The sequence below is a fragment of the Rhodamnia argentea genome, chromosome 6 (assembly GCF_020921035.1).
Source record: "Rhodamnia argentea isolate NSW1041297 chromosome 6, ASM2092103v1, whole genome shotgun sequence".
NCBI classification, from domain to species: Eukaryota; Viridiplantae; Streptophyta; class Magnoliopsida; order Myrtales; family Myrtaceae; genus Rhodamnia; species Rhodamnia argentea.
Genome location: NC_063155.1, coordinates 19,298,184 through 19,316,809, shown reverse-complemented (window position 1 = coordinate 19,316,809; position 18,626 = coordinate 19,298,184). Strand labels below are relative to the sequence as shown.

Here is an 18,626-nt window from a genome sequence, read left to right as displayed (position 1 = left end):
TGAAATAATCTTACCAGTCTAAGAAAAGAGCCCGAGTGACCAGTTAATAGGGGCATTTTAGTCATTTAATACCTTTTTTATTTTTTTTTTTTTTTCCTTTATTCAATTTTTTTCAAATTTTTTTAAAGATAAAACTCGAAAAAAATGAGGATGAAAACACGTACGGGAGGGGGCTTCCCTCCCACTTCTGCCGCAACGACTCTAGGCGACGGGGTAGCTAGCACCTCGGCGAGGGCCAGCAACCCTACCGACTAGAGGTAAGGGGCTACAAGCCCTCGCCTCAATAGGGGAGAGAGCCCCGACCCTCTCCTAGATCCGGGTGAGGACAACGGGCCCTCGCCCGTGTCCAGGGGACGGTCGCGACCCTTAGCCGGTCTAGGTCGACTATGGGCGACCCTCCGCCGACCGTCATCTTAGACCGATCGAGGGCCGGGGACCCTCACCCAGATTTGGGAGAGAGCCGAGGCCCTCTCCCTACTAAGGCGAGGGCCCGCCGCCCTTCACCGAGGCACCAGCAACCATGTCGGCCGGAGCCACCACCCCGCCGGCATTGGGGTGGCGGCCACAAGCGAGAGGGTAGCCCCCTCCCGCTTGTGTTTTTCTTGTTCCTTTCTTTTATTTTTATTTTTCTTTATTTTTCTAGTTTTTTAATTTTAATTTAATTGAACTAAAAATTAGGTTAAAAATGTGTTTTTGACAAAAATAGCCCTAATTGGCCCAAAATTTTTAGCAAGCCAGCGAGGTGAGGTCCTTATTTAAAACGATGATGGTCACTTGAGGTCCTTATTTGAAAGAATGACCACTTCAAGTCATTATTTGAGAAAATGGGAGCACTTGAGGTCCTGTTTTGAAATTTTCCCTTGATTCTATTACTTTGTTTTTTATGTCTTTTCACTTTGATAAAAAAATATCATTTTCTTTTGATTTTTAAAATCATTAGTTTTATTTCTTTTTTTTTCAATAATAAAAAAGGCCATGTAAGCTCATCATCTAAGCGTAGTTAGCCATGCAAAATTTTTGGAAAGGATAATGGGAATTGATTATATAACAGCTTTCGATTGACTGTAAGAATAACAATTTATTTTGGGTCATAATCACATAGATAATAATTAATTAAAAATCATTGTGGGGTTCACTTTTTTAAAATTTGTGGCCCACAATTATGCTAGCAAAATTCAAAGATAACAATGGTGATTTTTGTTTATTGTGGAAGAGTACTTGCCTTTTTCTTGGATATTTGAAAGTGATGTTATTTTTATTCCTTTAATATAAATCATGAACTTCAAGAGACACTTGCAACCCGCCATGGCCACTGGGCTACAGTTCTTTGTCTGCAACTTGCTATTTCCAATAAGGGTGTACAATCGGATTGGTTTTACTAAGAAATCGGACCAGACCACTTGAAAAACAGGTTCGGGATTTTGTTCATGTTCAAACCGACCTAGGAATAGGTTCTAATTTTTGGGAACTAGTTGAAATCGGTTTGATTACCGGTTCAAGTGAAGATTCACTGGAGAATTGGACCTGTTTTGGAATCGATTTTTAGCTACTGTAAAAAAATAATAATAATAACTAGCCCCTCTTACCTCACCTTTTCTGTTTTTGGTGAATTGTAATTTTTATTGCTCATATTAAGAATTGTTGCTATTGACGGATAGTAAGTTTATTATTCATTTTTTTACTTTAAATTGTTTCATTACTGCTCATATTATTTTTGCTGGAGAATATGAAAGAAATAAAATAAATAGGTTCTCGGTTAGATTGTGAAATCGAATCGAAAAAAATGGGGTAAGTTCCAAAATAGGTTCAAGGATAAAAAGGGTAGGTTCAAGGCCCGATAACTAGTTATAACATGATAGATTTTAGATTCTAGGTCTGTAATCTATCCACCCGGACCATACTCACCCCTTATTTCCAAGTCACAATAGCATGATCAATTAAAAAGTTGAAGAAGGAAACGAAGAGCCCATCAAGAATGAAGAAAGAAAGAAAGGCGATGCGGTCATCGTCTTCAGCAAAAGTTGGAAACCGCCTGGGGTTGGGTTGAAAATGTCTTCAGTTCCCTGCTATTTTCTCCCCTCAGTGTCCACTTATTTTTGCGTTGTGCTTATATGTTCACTTACATTCTCAAATCCTCTCGCATCCTTGCCAAACCTGGTGTATGTTACACGTATCATCAGATGTTGTTTCACGTTCATCCTCTCGGTTTTGTGATTTCGTTCTATTGATTAAACCGTGCAAAACATAAGAGAGGATAAACAGGAAGAAAAAAAAAAAAAAAAAAAAAGGGTGAAATAACTGGAACATGAACTCATTTCCGTGGCACCAATATTTGTCTCTCGATGCTTTTATATGTATCTAGAATAATATCTGTTGCGCGGAACCAAGCGATCGAATGATAAATATACATAACAAGAAAATAAATCGGACATCGGATGTACGTGGTTCGGTCGGACCTACGTTCACGGGGAGAGCAACAATGAATTCCACTATAGAACAAGCGATACCCCGAAAATTACAAACCAAATTCGAGTAACTCAAACACTCTCAATATTTACTAGCCCTAATTACATCCAAGAATGCATACAGTGTTCATTATCTAATTCCTCGCGAAACAGTATCTTAATCTCACAAAGAAATTATATAAATCTAACCTCAAGATTTAATCGGCCTTGACACTTAAATTCTTGATGTAATTCTGCGAATAAAACCAACAAAGATAAACCCTTGCCATGCACTTGATGAAACGGCGCTTCAAGACCTCTGCGCTGAAATCCAACTCGCAATAAGCATATATATCAGTTGGCCATGGTCTTCTTGGATTTCCTATTTTGACCATATATATATAACTTTCCTTTTCTTGCACGGAACTTCAGGGGCATCAGGAAATCCTTATCTCATGTATAGCCAATCTTCGGTGAATCCAAGTCTAGATTTGGACTTTCTTCTTTTTGAAACTTGTTGACCGACTTCTGCTCCAACTCAAAGTCCACAAAATCTAACTTTTCGACTCTAACCCCGAACAAAGAATATGAATATCGATCGCATATATTTCAACCTGGACAATTTATAATTCATCTCGGATCAGGGCTTCGCTCGTGAACTCAAATTCGAGACATATTCTAACAGTGTCTGTGTTTAATCATCTTCTTGTTGGCAGTATAATTTGTGACAATAATAGGTGAACTTGAAAAATTAGCAAGTATCCACCCACTTTCATTTAGATAATTCAGCCTATTACAATTGATAGAAAAATGGATTGATTTTTACTCATTGCAGAACACCGACATGTGAATTCACCCATAACATTTTCAAAATTATCATTACACACATTGCTTATTTTTCTTACTAAATTCCCCATACTTTAATGGTCATTAAAAGCGGTCGGATCGGTTAAACCGGGGAATCGCATACTGGACCTCATTCCAAGTCAAGGTATGGTTTTCAAAAACATTGCCTATAATTAGATACTGGAATGGCAAACTAAAAAACATCGGTTTTTCTTGAAAGAAGGGTATGTGGAAATCTTTAACCTATCCAATTTTTATGGTGACTTCGCTCTTAATTTATGAAAATCCTGTTTGCTTTGTTCTTGCACATATAGAGAATACCAATGGGAACTCAAATATCGTTGCTTTAAACCTGCTTCCTCCTATTCCCAAGCGACAGGATCCAAAAAAAAAAACAAAAAAGAAACAAATTAACATTTCAAACTTCCTGGAGTTGATAAAAAAAGAATAGAGGTAAAATTTTCCAAATTTTATCTAAGGAGCTATATTTTCCTCCAACCTGTCGAGGGAAACAGCTTTCTCTGACCACGCCTTTGATTGGTGGATTAAAAATTACAGACAGCACATACAAACAAAGGTAAATGTGGATGATGTTCATGTTATCCTAATTTAATGGATGTATTTTTTAATATATTATCTAACTAAAAATGGCCCAGCTCATTGAGACTAGGGGTGAGCAAACGCAGCAAATGGACCCAGCCGGTTTGGTTCGATTTTCAAGAATCTTGATCCGATTCCTAGTAATAAAAAATTGAAAACGATAAATTTTGATCTTGTTCCCGATTCTAGAGATAGAACTACCCACCCGGATTGGACATTTATGTTTTTATAAATTCTAATGTTAAAAATATATAAAAGAAACTCTTATTATGGTGAAATAGAAATGACTCGGTTCAAGGCTTTATTCAATGTTGTTAAGAAACAACTACACATGATCTTAGCTGAAAGACCGAGAATAGGATGCTTAGGGCCTATATAGTAACAATCCCTGGAAAGTGTTTCTGTTACGAAAGTGTTAAAGTGTTCCCGGAACACTTTTGGAACATAAACGCGTATGGTTGAAAAATGTTTCAAAAGTGTTCCGGGGAACACTTTTGAAGCCAAAAAAAGAAACAAAAAAAACTTGTTTCTGGGTTTTGGAACACTTTTTAGAAACAACTCGAGGGCGAACTCGTGCAAGCCACCACCATGCACCATCGTTGTCAAGGAGCTGAAGCGGCCGGCGCCGCCGTGGTCGCCGGTCGCCGCCCGCCCGCTATCGCCGCCGGCCGCTGATTGCAGATCCTTTCTTTTGGTTAAAAAAGTATTTTTTTTTTTACTTACCAAACGCGTTTCTATTCAAACAAATCGTACCCGGGAACAGAAACACAACAAAAATATTTATGTTCCAAATATGTTCCCAAAAATAAAAATGTTACCATACACAGCCTTACTTCCATTCCATCTGTGGCTTGTTAAATAGGCAAATCACTCCCTCTGTCCCTTTAGCAGCCGATGTGTGACCTCAACCCACGCTCGCTCTCTCTATCTCTCTTTCTTCCCCTCACATCCAAGAGTTCCCAGGCCAAGCCATCCGCACTCAAGCATCCTGTGCCCCTCCGAGAGTCCCATGTCGAACAAGAATGCATGTAAGAGGGATTGTCAATAAAAGCTAAGTTACACATGCCCAAAGCATACCTTTCTCGGTCCTATAGCTGAGATCAAGTGTAGTTTTGTTAAACGCGGTCAATGCTCTCATAATTTTTTACCCAATTTTAAAGCAATACGATTTATTTTATATGTGTGAATCTGTTTCAGGAACATGCAACTAGTTCCATTGACCATCAAGAATTGAATCTAGTTCCAAGCACCTCCAATCTGATCTCCATTTCAAAAAGTGAGAACCGATACTAGTCCAGTTCCTGGGTGGGATCGGACCAGAAATTGATCATTCCTAATTAAGACTCCAACAACCTCACAACATCATAGTAAAAGAACTTCGATTTTTTTTTGTTTTCCTTGTGACGTACACCAGGAGTTTAAATAGATACATAGTTATAAGATGCGGACAAAAATGATTCCTCAAATCAATGAAAGAATAATTCTTCAAATTGAGAAAGTCACTCGAATCGAGAAAAAAAAATTCCACAAATCGAGGAAATAATTTTAAATACAAATTTTCAAATTGAGCAAAGTATCCTTAAGATTTATTTTCATGATGATGTGTTATCGGGATAGGCATTTAGCGTACATGTCTCTTAGAGTGAGCATGGCTCCCGGGAAGAACATGGAACATGGGACCGGACTCGCGAGTAACCTATGCGATTTTAGGTTCCACGGTATGCATGGTAGGTTTCAGGTTTCAAAAATTAGGGAACATCTTTCAATCGGTAGGTTCCAGGTTCCAAGTAGGTAGAACCCGAAACCCGTGTCTTGTAACATGTAACATTTAACAAGTTTTTGTATTTTTCTTGGGTTTAAGTACATTACAAGTGCCAAAACTTGCGTACGACGTTCACTTTAATATCAAAACTTTCAAAACGATCATTTTAGTGTCAAATTTTTTGAAAAACAATCACTTCAGTGTCAAAATTTTAAAACAATCACTTAAGTGCCAACTCTAGCGAGTTACGTCAGCTTAAATATTAATAATAAAATATGCCACATCCGATTTTCGGTGAGCTACATCAGCTCAAATCGGAATTGGCACTAAAGTGAGCGTTTTTCAAAAAATTTAGCTCTTAAGTGATAGTTTTGAAAATTTTGATATTAAAGTAAGTACCGTACACAAGTTTTGGCATTTGAAGTGTACTTTAGCCATTTTTTCTTGGTATATATCTTTGTAGAACCCTATGGTATGCCATGATGTCAGATGATAAATGTGTAATATGAAACTATTAGTTTGAGCTTCAATTTTCGGCGACAATTATGATTTCACAATTTGCTTTTACGGACCCCTTAGCGGTTGTTGCGTTTACTCTCATTTTGCTTAACTAATATTAAAAAAAGAAAGAAATTGGCAAGTTCCCGAATACCCCGAAACTAATAGCAAGATCGGTTCTAAGCGCCAAGGTATAACGAATGGGTTCTAGATTCCAAAAAATGTTGAACTTGTTCTAACAGACAGGTTCCAAGTTCCGAGTGGAACATGTACGGATTCTCAAATCGCTCACCCCTAGTGTTTCTTAATTTTCTTAGTAAGAAATCAATTTTCTTTTTACATTTACAAAATCAGGGACAAGATTAATGATAATAACCCAAATAGAATTTGTAAAGTTATCTCTCAATATTGACGGGCATTTGAGAGATAATTAAAAAAGGACAATACATCTTAACAAAAGTCAAATTAAAATTTTGATCATGCCCAAAAACATTGCGCAATTTTATGTGAAGCTAAGTTCGGAGAAAAATAAAAGATTGTGCAAGAAGCACCCATAGAACTCCATTCTTCATTCCACCTGTCTTAGTATTTTGCAACTTCCAACTTGAAAGACGAATCTAAGCAGGGTCAACTCATCATGAAAATTAAGGCTTCGATTTTGCGGAAAATAAAGTAATTATTTATATCGCTTATAAAAATTAATGAACAAAAAATATAAATTATTTTCGGTGGTGAAAAAAAAATTATTGACTATTTAAAGCAACAAAAGTGATTATTTTTAGAAAAATATTTTTTAAATCATTCATTTTATACGAAATAAACTGAACCTAAGACTTCGATGTTGCTAAATATTCGTCATTGGTGTAGTTGATGTTAGGATTCGGTGCACAATCACAAAGAAGTGAAGCCTAGCGAAAAAGAGAAAATCGAGAAATGAGAATTTATCCTGATTCACCCTTAAGCTAGAGTTACATCTAGTAGAGAATTTCACTTAATTAGCACCTCGCACCTCTCATTACATCATTTTATTACAAGCGAAAAAGAGTATGTAAATGACAATAACTATTCATGGGCACAGACCTAAACTATCAGTGAAAAATATGGGTTTAAATTGTAAAAGTCATTTAATGTCCAGGAGGCATTGTCCCCTTCGGACTCCCGGCGAGGTAGCTCTCCCGGACCCATATGCTTTCCTAGCGTTGGAGAGTATGAACCACACCCCAACAGCTTCCCCATGCTTTTCTCTCGCTCATCAAGAAAACTCTGTTTAATCTTTTACTTTATGCGGCCAGCATATCAAATTAGAAATTTCAACGAAAGGACTAACTTGAGCAATATGTATACTACATTGTAGGAGTGTGCATGGTCCGGGCCAGTCTGGTCCTAGTATGGAATCGGGGATTTGATAGGCGCTTCTAGTCCTCAAATTTTCGGGATTGGGGATGTGAGATCGCTAACCAGCTCTTTATAGAAATCTAACCCTTTGATCTAAACTAATAATTTTCTATTTCAACCATCCAACCTAATAAAACATACATATGACCATCGTACAACCATCACACGAGTACTTATAATCCTAAAATAATGAGAAAAGACTAAATTAAGATGGAGACGAGGAGAGGAAGCGGCGAGAGGAGCGACGAGTTGATGGCGCCGGTGGTCGTGATAGGTCTCATCGGTGGCTGTGAGACACAAGAAGAGCGACGATACCAATGAGCGACAAGCGGGACCACGAGAGGAGCGAATAGAGAGGCAAAGGCAAGAGGAGCGAGCGCCAAGCGTAACCGTGTTACGAAGGCGAGATGCAAGCATCGAGCGAGAAGAGAAAAGTGAGTGTCGAGCAGAAGATGGGTAAATTAGGTTAAATAGTTATTTAAAAATTTATAATTTCTTTTTCATATTGTATATATTTTGGGCAGTCAAGTCCAATCCCATCCACCGTGGAACCGGGAATTGGATCGCCCGATCACCAGTCCCCTTTATTGGGATCAAGAATCGGATTGTCCCCTCAAGGACTGGACCAATCCAACCAATCCAGTCTGATTCGGGTCCGGTCCAATCCGGTCTAGTTTGCTCACCCCTGTCACATTAGATAAAAAAAAGAAGTATATGGCCTCTATTGAACAAATCCAAAAAATAAGGGCATTGCCCTTTAGCTATAAACTTTTCACGCGAGTTTTCTCCGAAGAGTTTCCCGCCTTTCTGTTCTTCTCCCGCTGGAGCGAATGTTCAGAGACGTTCCAACTCCGGAACTGAAAGTAACCCGTTCTTCGTACAAACTAACCAAGAAAATCATCTGCCCAAACTTCTTGGCACAAAAGGGTAAAGATGGACAATTTATCGGCTCGCACGTCCACCAACTCACCGAGCTCTTCTCCTCGCTTGAGGGAAGCAGCTATAAGCACTACCAGTTTGTCTCCGAGCACTGAGCTCTTAATTTGACCGAAGAAGCTTGGATGACCTCTGATGTTTAATGTATATGTCACGGACCATACAATGCTTACAATTGACCGTAAGATGTGTTAGGATTTAACACACAATTATAATGAAATAAAGCGTAAAATCGAAAAAGAGAAATAGAGGTACGAGATTTTATCTTGATTGATCCTTATACTGGAGTTACATTCAGTGGATGATTCTACTATAATTAGCACCTCGCATTTCTCGTTACATCACTTAATTACAAACGAAAAGGAGTATATATAGAAATAACTATTCATAAAAAATTACGGGCTTAAATCGTAAAAGTTTCCTGGTGTCGAGGGGGCACTGTCCCTTGAGACCCTAGTCGGGGCAACTCCGTTAGACCTACGTGCTTTCCTGTCTCAGCGGAGTATAAACCATACCCCAACAACATCAGTAATTTTGGATCAAAATTAATCGGAAGGATTAAATTGGCAAAGTATTTAGAACTACATTCTTAAATTTTCAGAATGTTTATGGTTAAATTTATCAAATTGAAAGATTTAAGATTGAATTGATATAAGTGCGATAAGTCTAGGATTTTTTTAAATAATGAGTTGCTGCTAATATGAACCAAGGCAAAATGTAAACCTCACGCTCCCACGGATTGCTTCGCTCTTCCCTATCAATTCCGTCGACTTATTAAAGATGCATGGACCGGCCCATGACACACGTGTCGAGCATCAGAGGTCATCCAAGCTTCTTCTAAGACATTTCCACAAAATTTCATACACAGCACGACTTTTAGCAGAATTTCTCAATCAATCCATCATTTCTCCCATAAAAAATTCACAGTAAAGGAGATGATCACGGGGCTGATAGAAAAGTTACGCAGTATTTTATTTCTTGAAAAATTAATAATTTAAAAAATATTTTTCAAAAAATAATTACTTATAATTTAAAAAATTAAATAATTTTTTTGTTGTCTATGAAAATAATTAGGTATAAATTATTTTTTATTATGAAAATCTTTTTGATTGACTAATATTTCTAAACGATATAAATAATTATACTTCAAAAAAAATCTTTTAAATTATTTATTTTTTCACAAAATAAACGCATTGTTAATTTCAGTGTGAACAACTTGACTTTAACGTGAGAATCGATTTTTTTTTTACTTTTTGTTTTTGGGGCCAAAGACCCAATTGTTGATTAACACGTCTATTAGCAAAAGACCAATTACCCCTGAAGTCTTCGGGGGAGGGTATTCTTGGCAATCTAGAGGAATGGACTGATTTGCTAGTCCTGGACAAAAGGCGAGGGTTAAAGAAAGTAAATTTGACTACGGACACCTTGCAAAAGTTGACAAGCAATGGAGATGATAATTTCCACCGTCGACACCTTGACTCTGACATAAAGTATCAATCATTTCATTTAAGTGGGGGCAAGGAGGGGCCCCAGGTTGCCCATCTTTGCCCTTTTATTACATATGGTATAATTATTATGAACAGTACTTGTCAAGATTTTACGTGATAAATATGACATTAATTGAAATGGTCGGACATCGACCTTACCCATCAACTTATTAAAAGACGCATGTGTCACGGACCGACCCATGACACACGTGTCAAGCGTCAGATGTCATCCAAGCTTCTTTCAAGATATTCCTATAGAATCTTAAACACAGCACGGCTTCTTCTTTAACAGAAATTCTCAATCAATTCGAATTTCGAAACATGACAATTCAACAACTTGCAAAATTTGCCGGTAAAGAATAGCATCATGCAAAAGTTAATTGCCAGTAGGAATAACTTCACTCTCACATGAGCTCCGATTCTTTTTTGGCGGAAGACCTAAGTGTTGATCAAAACATCTTTTAGCAAAAGGTCAGTTGTCGTTGAAGTCTTGCCACTAAAGGAGATGTTTACTTGGCTCTTAAAAGAATTAGCATCATTTAAAATTTAATTTCCACAATGAACACCTTGACTCTAACATGAGAATCGATTCTTTTTTGGCCGAAGACCTAAGTATGAATGGATCTTTGCACTATAAACGTTATATCTTTTAAATAGGTGAAAGTTTTAGACCTTATATATTTCCTAGTACTTTATAATTATTGAAGATAACTCCAATTACTTTATAAATGGAGAGAATAAACTTTAAATTAAGAAATTACAGTAAGCTTCTGAATTTTTTTTAAGGGGTTTAGTGTTATACTTTGTCGTCCCCGTATTGTTTTTTTATCAATGTGATATCTAAACTATATGCTTTTTTAAAACTCAAAAGTTTTTTTTTTAAACTCAAATTGGCCCTTCTATTAAAATTGCGAAACACAAATGCTTTCGTGGCTATCGCAAACGAATAAATTAATGGTGAAATGGAATATTTTGGTTGATTGGGATAAAATTATTAGAAAATTAAAAAAAAATCACAAACACTAAGGTTGTACATGATGACCATTATATTTTTCTATTTTCGAGAACATGTTTAGAACAAAGATTCATTTGATAAAACAATTTCATTTTTCTATTTTCAGAATAAATTTTTAGCCAATAAATGTGTTTAGAATAGAAACCAAGATAAAAAAATTTCTCATTATTCGCTCTCTCTCTTTCGCTTGTGTTCTCCCTCGACACCTCCACCACCCATGCCTCCTCCCCTGCCACCTCCTCCAACACCACCACCACGACCACCTCCCAAACCTCCTCCGCTACCGTTGTCGCCACCGCCACCGCCCAAGTCACCACCTCCTCTGATTCCCCCCCCCCCCCCCCGAGTACTCCAACACTACCACAAGCCCCACCTCCACCACAACTGCCTCCTCTAACACCACCACCACACCTCCTCCACCACCGTCACCATCACAGCCTAAGTCGCCACCCCCTCCGACATCTTTACCACCCACGCCTCATGCACCCCAACCACCGGCCAAGTCACCACCTCCTTTGACACCTTCACCTCCCACGCCTCCTCCATTGGTACCACCGGCCAAGTCAACACCTCCTCCGATACCTCCACCACCCATGCCTCCATCGCCACCATTGGCCAAGTCACAACATCCTTCGACACCTCCACCACCCATGCCTCCTATGCCTCCGCCTCCACCACCATCCAAGTCACTACCTCCTCCGACACCTTCACCACCCAAGGCTCCTCGACCACCGCCACCGCCACCGCTACTGCCCATAACCTCCTCCCATACCACCACTACCTACACCTCCACCAGCACCACCACTACCCAAGTCATCACCCCCTAAAACACCAATAAAATAGAAATTTAATGATGTTATTAAACAAATTTCTATTTTAGGAGCATAAATTTTGTATTGTTATTAAACGTGTTTCTCTGCTCATGAATTCGTCCGTAAAATAGAGCTAGAAAAATCTATTTCTGACCAGATGGGAACAAAATGGTTATCTTTGCGCCCTAATTGAGAGAGAGTGTGTGTGTGGAGGAAGCTACCGAAAGCTTAGTTATTATCATTACCGTGGCTAGGTCTATTAGGTGCTAATTTAAGTATCTATGTATCTCTTTGTTCTTGGTTGAAAGATTTTATGGGACCACGACCAACCGCTCTAAAAGATTAAGCTTTTAAGCTCTCCGATACAATGAAAGATTTTATGGAGTAGTTGGCTATGGTCCCATAAAATCTTTCATTGGTGAAGTAAGACACATGTTTTTGTTTTATAAATTTTTTGAAATCATAGGCAACTTTTTTTGTTCACGTTTTCTATTTGGTTTTATATCATTTATCTAGTATACATTAATATTTAAAATGCGTGCTAATTGATATACAGTTATGGTGAGAATTCCATTTGTTTTGCTAAATATTTAAAATGCGTGCTAATTGATGTACATTCACGGGGACGTGAGACCGGCATCAAAGTTATGTGCTGATGAAGTGGTGATAAACTTAAAATCATCGATTTTTCTTGAAAGAAGGGTGTGTGGAAACCTTTAATCTATCCATTTTTAATGGACAACTTCTCTTTTATTTTATGAAAATCCCATTTGCTTTGTTCGAAGTGAAGTGCAAATGTACACATATGAGTATACCAATGGGAAATTAAGTATCGTTGCTTTAAACCAGCTTCCTCCTTTTCCCAAGCGAAAGGATCCCAAAAAAAAAAAAAAGAAAACAAACAAATTAACATTTCAAGCTTCCTCGAGTTGAACCAAAAAAAAAAAAAATTCCACGAGTTGATAAGAAAAGAGTACAAATAAAATTTTTCAAACTGTATCTAAAGAGCTATATATTCCCCCAACCTTTATCGAGGCAAATTCTCTTCGGCCACGCCGTTGATTGGTAGACTAAAAATTATAGACACCACCTACATGCAAAGGTAAATGTGGATGATGTCCATGTTATCCTAATTTATTGCTTGTATTTGCTAATATTTTAGAATAAGTAGAACCTTCGCTACACCTGTGATGTCCCTCGCGAAACAAGGGATATGCATGGTAGCAAACGCGTCTCTTAATTTTGTTTTTAGTAAGAACTCAATTTTCTTATGACATGTACAAAATCAGGGACAAAGATGAATGATTTTTATCTTAATAGGATTTGTAAAGTTATCTCTCAATATTAATGGACATTTGAGAGAAAATTAAAAAGGACAATCCCTTTTAACAAAAGAGAAATTAACGTTTTGATCAAAATTTATTAAATTCATCAAACAATGAGCCAAAAAAAAAAAAAAAATTGCACAGCTTTATGTGAAGCTAAGTTCGGAGAACAATAAAAGATTGTTCAAGAAGCACCCACAGAACTCCATTCTTCATTCCACCTATTTTAGTATTTTGCAACTTCCAACTTTAAAAGCGAATCCAAGCGGAGGCAACTCATCATGATAATTTAGGCTCTGAATTTGCGGAAAATATTTTTCTTAGTGATTGTTTGTATCGCTTATAAAAATTGATGAACGAAAAATATTTTCATCATATCCAAAAATAGTTCAACATAAATTATTATCAGTAATGAAAGTAATTTTCATTGACTACTTATTTCAAGCAACATATGCGATCATTCATATTACACGAAATAAACGAAGTCCAAGATTTCTATGTTGAATATTCATCGTAGGTGTAGCTTCCCCATACTTTTCTCTCAGTCATCAAGAAAACTCCATTTAATCTCTTACTTTATGCGGTCAGCCAAACATGGCGCTAATGGCCACCACGTCAGCATTTCCATTTGAAATTTTAACTTAAGGACAAACTTGACGCATGTGTCACGGGCTTGGCAATGCTTATAGCTGATTAGATCGTCACACTAGCAATTTTTGATCAAAATTAAGTGAAAGGATTAAATTGACATAATGTTTAGAACTAAATTATCAAATCTTTAAAATGTTTACGGCTAAATTTACCAAATTAAATGTTTATAACCGAATTGGTACAAGTGTAATAAGTTTAATTTTTTTTTTTAGTAATTTTCCATTTATGAGTGACTTGATGATGCTAATATGAATTAAGGCAAAATGTAGATCTCTCGCTCTTACAAAGGCTACGGATTGCTTAGCTCTTCCCTCTTACAGTGATTTGAGACTTGAATCAGACATTGACCTTCACCCGTCAACTTAATAAAACACGCACGTGTCACGAATCAGCCCGTGACACGTGTCAAACGTAAGAGGCCATTTAAGTTTCTTTTCGAGATATTTTCACAAAATTTCATGCACAACACAACTTCAGCAAAAATTCTCCATCAATCCATCATATCTTGCAAAAGTTGACAGTAAAGTAGATGATCACGTGGCTCATGCCAAAGTTGATTTCCAGTATGAACAACTTGACTCTTACTTCTTAGCATGAGAATCGATCTTTCTTTTGGCCAAAGACCTAAGTGTTGATTAACACGTCTATTAGCAAAAGACCAATTACCCCTGAAGTCTTCGGGGGAGGGTATTTTTGGCAATCTAGAGGAATGGACTGATTTGCTGGTCTTGGACACAAAGCGAGGGTTAAAGAAAGTAAATTTGACTACGGACACCTTGCACAAGTTGCCAAGCAATGGAGATGATAATTTCCACTATCCACACCTTGACTCTGACATAAAGTATCAATCATTTCATTTGAGTGGGGGCATGGACGGCGCCAGGCTGCCCATCTTCACTTTTGATTTGCGTGGCCACCCGATCCGACTAGTTGAGAAAAGTAATCATCGGGAAAAAAAAATGTAATCAGATTTTATGACGTGAGTTTTCTGTATTTAAAGAATTATCTGCTCCATAGAAATACTAATAGCTGCTGGCAAAAGTGATCTAAGATTCAACAAAATCATAAATGAAAATACCACATAGCAATTATGGTATTACTCCAATAACTTAAAAAAAATAAAAGAGAACCAATTGGAGAATAATGGGTGTAATTCGAGAAAGAAAACAAAAAATTGAAGTGAAGAACATTGAACAAAAACTCTGCATACAAAATAGCGAAAATCCTTTATGAACAGACATGTTATTTAAAAAAAATATGACTTTTTATGTCTGAAAAACTATAAATTCCATTTTTTTTATGAACTTGAAAATATATACGAAAAAATATTGCTTAGTGTTAATTATGATCCACAAGCACACAAAGTGCTAAATTCACCAAAATTGTGCACCTACACACAAGTATTGCAAGGTCTATCCCACTTAACCCATGATTTTTCATTATAGCCCAGAAGATTTCTACACTTATATATTGGCCAGCATAATCACATCTTTTCTATGTGTGATAAGGCATCTCTTTAAGAATGACAACTAACAAAGTATCTTTGGAGTCTATAGTGAGGGATATTCTTTCCAATTAGTTTATTACATATGGTATATTATTATGTACGAAGCTTGTCAAGATTTTATATGATAAATATAACATTAATTGGAATAGTCAGACATCGACCTTGCCCATCAACTTATTAAAAGATGCATGTGTCACGGACCGGCCCGTGGCACGCGCGTCAAGCTTCAAAGGTCATCCAAGCTTCTTTCGAGATATTCCCACAGAATCTCAAACACATCACAGCTCTGTCTTTAGCAGAAATTCTCAATCAATTCGAATTTTGAAGCACGACTATTCAACAACTTGCGAAATTTGCCAGTAAAGAATAGCATCATGCATTTGCCTATATGAATAACTTCACTCTCACATAAGCTCCGATTCTTTTTCGGCGAAAGACCTAAGTGTTGATCAAAACGTCTTTTAGCAAAAGGTCAGTTGTCCTTGAAGTCTTGCCACTAAAGGAGATAATTACTTGTCTCTTAAAAGAATAGCATCATTTAAAATTTGATTTCCACAATGAACACCTTGATCGTAACATGAGAATCCATTCTTTTTTGGCCGAAGACCTAAGTATGAATGGTTCTTTGCGCTATAAATGTTACATCTTTTACATAGGCGAAACTTTTAGACTTATATATTTCCTAGTACTTTATAATTAATGAAGATAACTCCGATTACTTTATAAATGGTGAGAATAGGCTTTAAATTAAAAAATTACAGTAAGCTTCTGATTTTTTTTTTTTTAGGGGTTTAGTGTTACACTTTGTTGTCCCCGTTTTTATTTTATTTTATCAATGTGATATCTAAACTATATGCTTTTTTTTAAACTCAAATTGGCCCTTCCATTAAAATTGTGAAACACAAATGCTTTCGTGGCTATCGTCGGTGCCGTGAGACAGGCATCAGAGTTATGTGCTGATGAAGTGGTGATCTAAACACCGGCGAAAGCAAAACAAAGTTACGTGAAGTGTCTAAAATGGTGATTTAAGTTGACGGTTGATAAAGTCGCGATTTCTTGAGGACTTATTTGGATCGTCTGTGTCCGATGGTCACTCGCAATAATTAATCTGGGCAAGTTGGACAAAACCAAAGCTATGAATTCTAATTCCTCATCATTTTCTAGATGTCCTTCACTCTGAACGGTGGGGCCACGCGATCCAGTTGCAAAGAGGACTGACAAAATGCCCTTAAAGTCAAGTCTGCATTTGCCAATTTTGCTGGTCTTGGACAAAAGATGAGAGGGCTAAAGAAGTAAAATTCCCTCATTATGATCTCGTACATATCTAAGCACTTATGGCTTTTGGGGCAAGAGAAAAGGTAAAGCTCTGTTCGAGTGCAAGAGCAAGTAGTGCTTGAAGAGGAGAAACGCACTGGTAAGAAACGCCGCGCCCATCCCAGGAAAATCATGGAGACGCTGCTTTTTATTTTGAAAATTTTGCTTCGATAAATTCCAGGTTCACGGTAAATCACCGAGGCGTGAAGGGAATCAAATCCTCCGATTGTACTGCCTTCTGAGACTCGTGGACAACTCGATCTTTTCAAAGGTAACTAATTCTCAAACGTAAAACCCGCTTTACAGTAATTTTATTACTGTGCTGCTCCTCCAGAAAAGACCATCATTCTCTAGTCCATCACAATGAATGGAAATATGACATGTGAAATACACAGATCCCTTTTTCAAAATTGTCATCATATATGTTGCTTATTTTTCTCGGCACATTCTTGTCATTCACACCTTTAAGTATAAATTGTTGGATCAGTTGACCGGTGGTATAGTATATCGGCTCTCACTCCACAAATCCATACCTTGCGCACAAAGTGGGTATTCGACGGTGTACAAATTTATTGTGAAAGTGACTTCTTGCGAAATGAGCAGCTTCAGAAGGGCCCGTACGGTGAAATAAAATAGGCATTTTGTCAGATAAAACAAAAGTGAAACTTCCTAACTACGAGCTCTTCATTAGCTAGAGATTTTCATACATAAGAGTAGTAAAAAAGTACATTTATTTTATTGTGCACGCTAGTGTGAAAAAAATGTACACGGCGATGAAGTAATTAATAATAACATATTAGGGCCTGTTTGGTTCAAGATTGCAAATGAGCATTGGGGGTCTAAAGTCCCTTGGCCAAATGCAAATGGTGTTTGGTTCATTTTTTGACTCACTTTGGGAAGATGCAATTGCATCTCAAATGCTCTCTAAAGTCCCTTAGCCCAAAGTACCTCCAGAGGTACTTTGGGCTAAGGGACTTTGGCGAAATGCAACTAATTTTTTTATTATTTTAATTTTTTCACCTTTGCTTGCCGCCGGCGCGGCCGCTGCCGCCGGCCGCCGGCGCCGCCGGCGCCGCTGCCGCCGGCCGCCGGCGCGGCCGCCATGCGCCGCCGGCCGGCCGCCGCCCGGTCGCCGCCGCCGGTCACCGCGGCCGCCCGGTCGCCGCCGCCGGTCGCCCGCGCCGCCGGTCGCCGCCGCCGGTCCCCGCGGCCGCGCCGGTCGCCGCCGCCTGTCGCCGCCGCCCGGTCGCCCGCGGCCGCCCGGTCGCCGCCGCCCGGTCGCCGCCGCCGTCGCCGCCGCCGGTCGCCGCCGCCCGGTCGCCGCCGCCGGTCGCCGCCGCCCGGTCGCCGCCGCCCGGTCGCCGCCGCCCGGTCGCCGCCGCCGGTCGCCCCGGCCGCCCGGTCGCCGCCGCCGGCCGCCCGGTCGCCGCCGCCCGGCCGCCGGTCGCCGCCGCCGGTCGCCGGCCGCCGGCCGGCCGCCGTCGCCCGGTCGCCACATCCGCCCTCGCCGGTCGCCGCCGCCCTCGCCGGTCGCCACAGCCGCCGCCGCCGGTCGCCGGTCGCCGCCGCCCTCGCCGGTCGCCACGGCCGCCGCCGCCGGTCGCCGGTTGCCGCCGCCCGGTCGCCGGTTGCCCCGCCGCGGTCGCCGGTCGCCACATCCGGCGGCCGCCGCTTTTTTTCAAAAAAAAAAAATATTTTACAAAGTTCATTTTTCACCAAACAACATTTTCGTCAAAGTTGCTTTTTAAATGTGTTTTTAAAATACACTTTACCAAACACTACTTGCATTTTGAAAAAGGCCTTTAGCCCAAAGGTATTTGCATTTTCTCAAAGTCCCTTGGCCAAATGCTGAACCAAACAGGGCCTTAGTCTCTTTCCACACATTTGCAAGCGAGAAAGGGGAATTCTTTGGCGAGCTAATGTGAATTATTGCTTATTATTCAAAACTCGTCCTTATTAGATGGGAAGGGTTTGAGGAGATCGTCTTATTTTACAGGACCCCACCCCACCATATGGTCATTAGTGAATAATGCC

At 39.1% G+C, this 18,626-nt stretch overlaps 2 protein-coding genes across 2 annotated transcripts in view; one reads left to right on the top strand and one right to left on the bottom strand.

The window, feature by feature from the left end:
* LOC115751677 (protein BONZAI 3-like) overlaps nucleotides 1-18,626 on the top strand; it is a 1,030,407-nt gene that overhangs the window by 73,559 nt on the left and 938,222 nt on the right. The window lies entirely within an intron of this gene.
* Nucleotides 11,462-17,696, bottom strand: LOC125315534 (glycine-rich protein 23-like). Its single transcript, XM_048280723.1, has 2 exons — nucleotides 17,613-17,696; nucleotides 11,462-11,764 (listed from the first exon to the last, which is right to left on the bottom strand). The coding sequence occupies exons 1-2, from the start codon at nucleotides 17,694-17,696 to the stop codon at nucleotides 11,462-11,464; spliced, it is 387 nt and encodes a 128-aa protein (XP_048136680.1).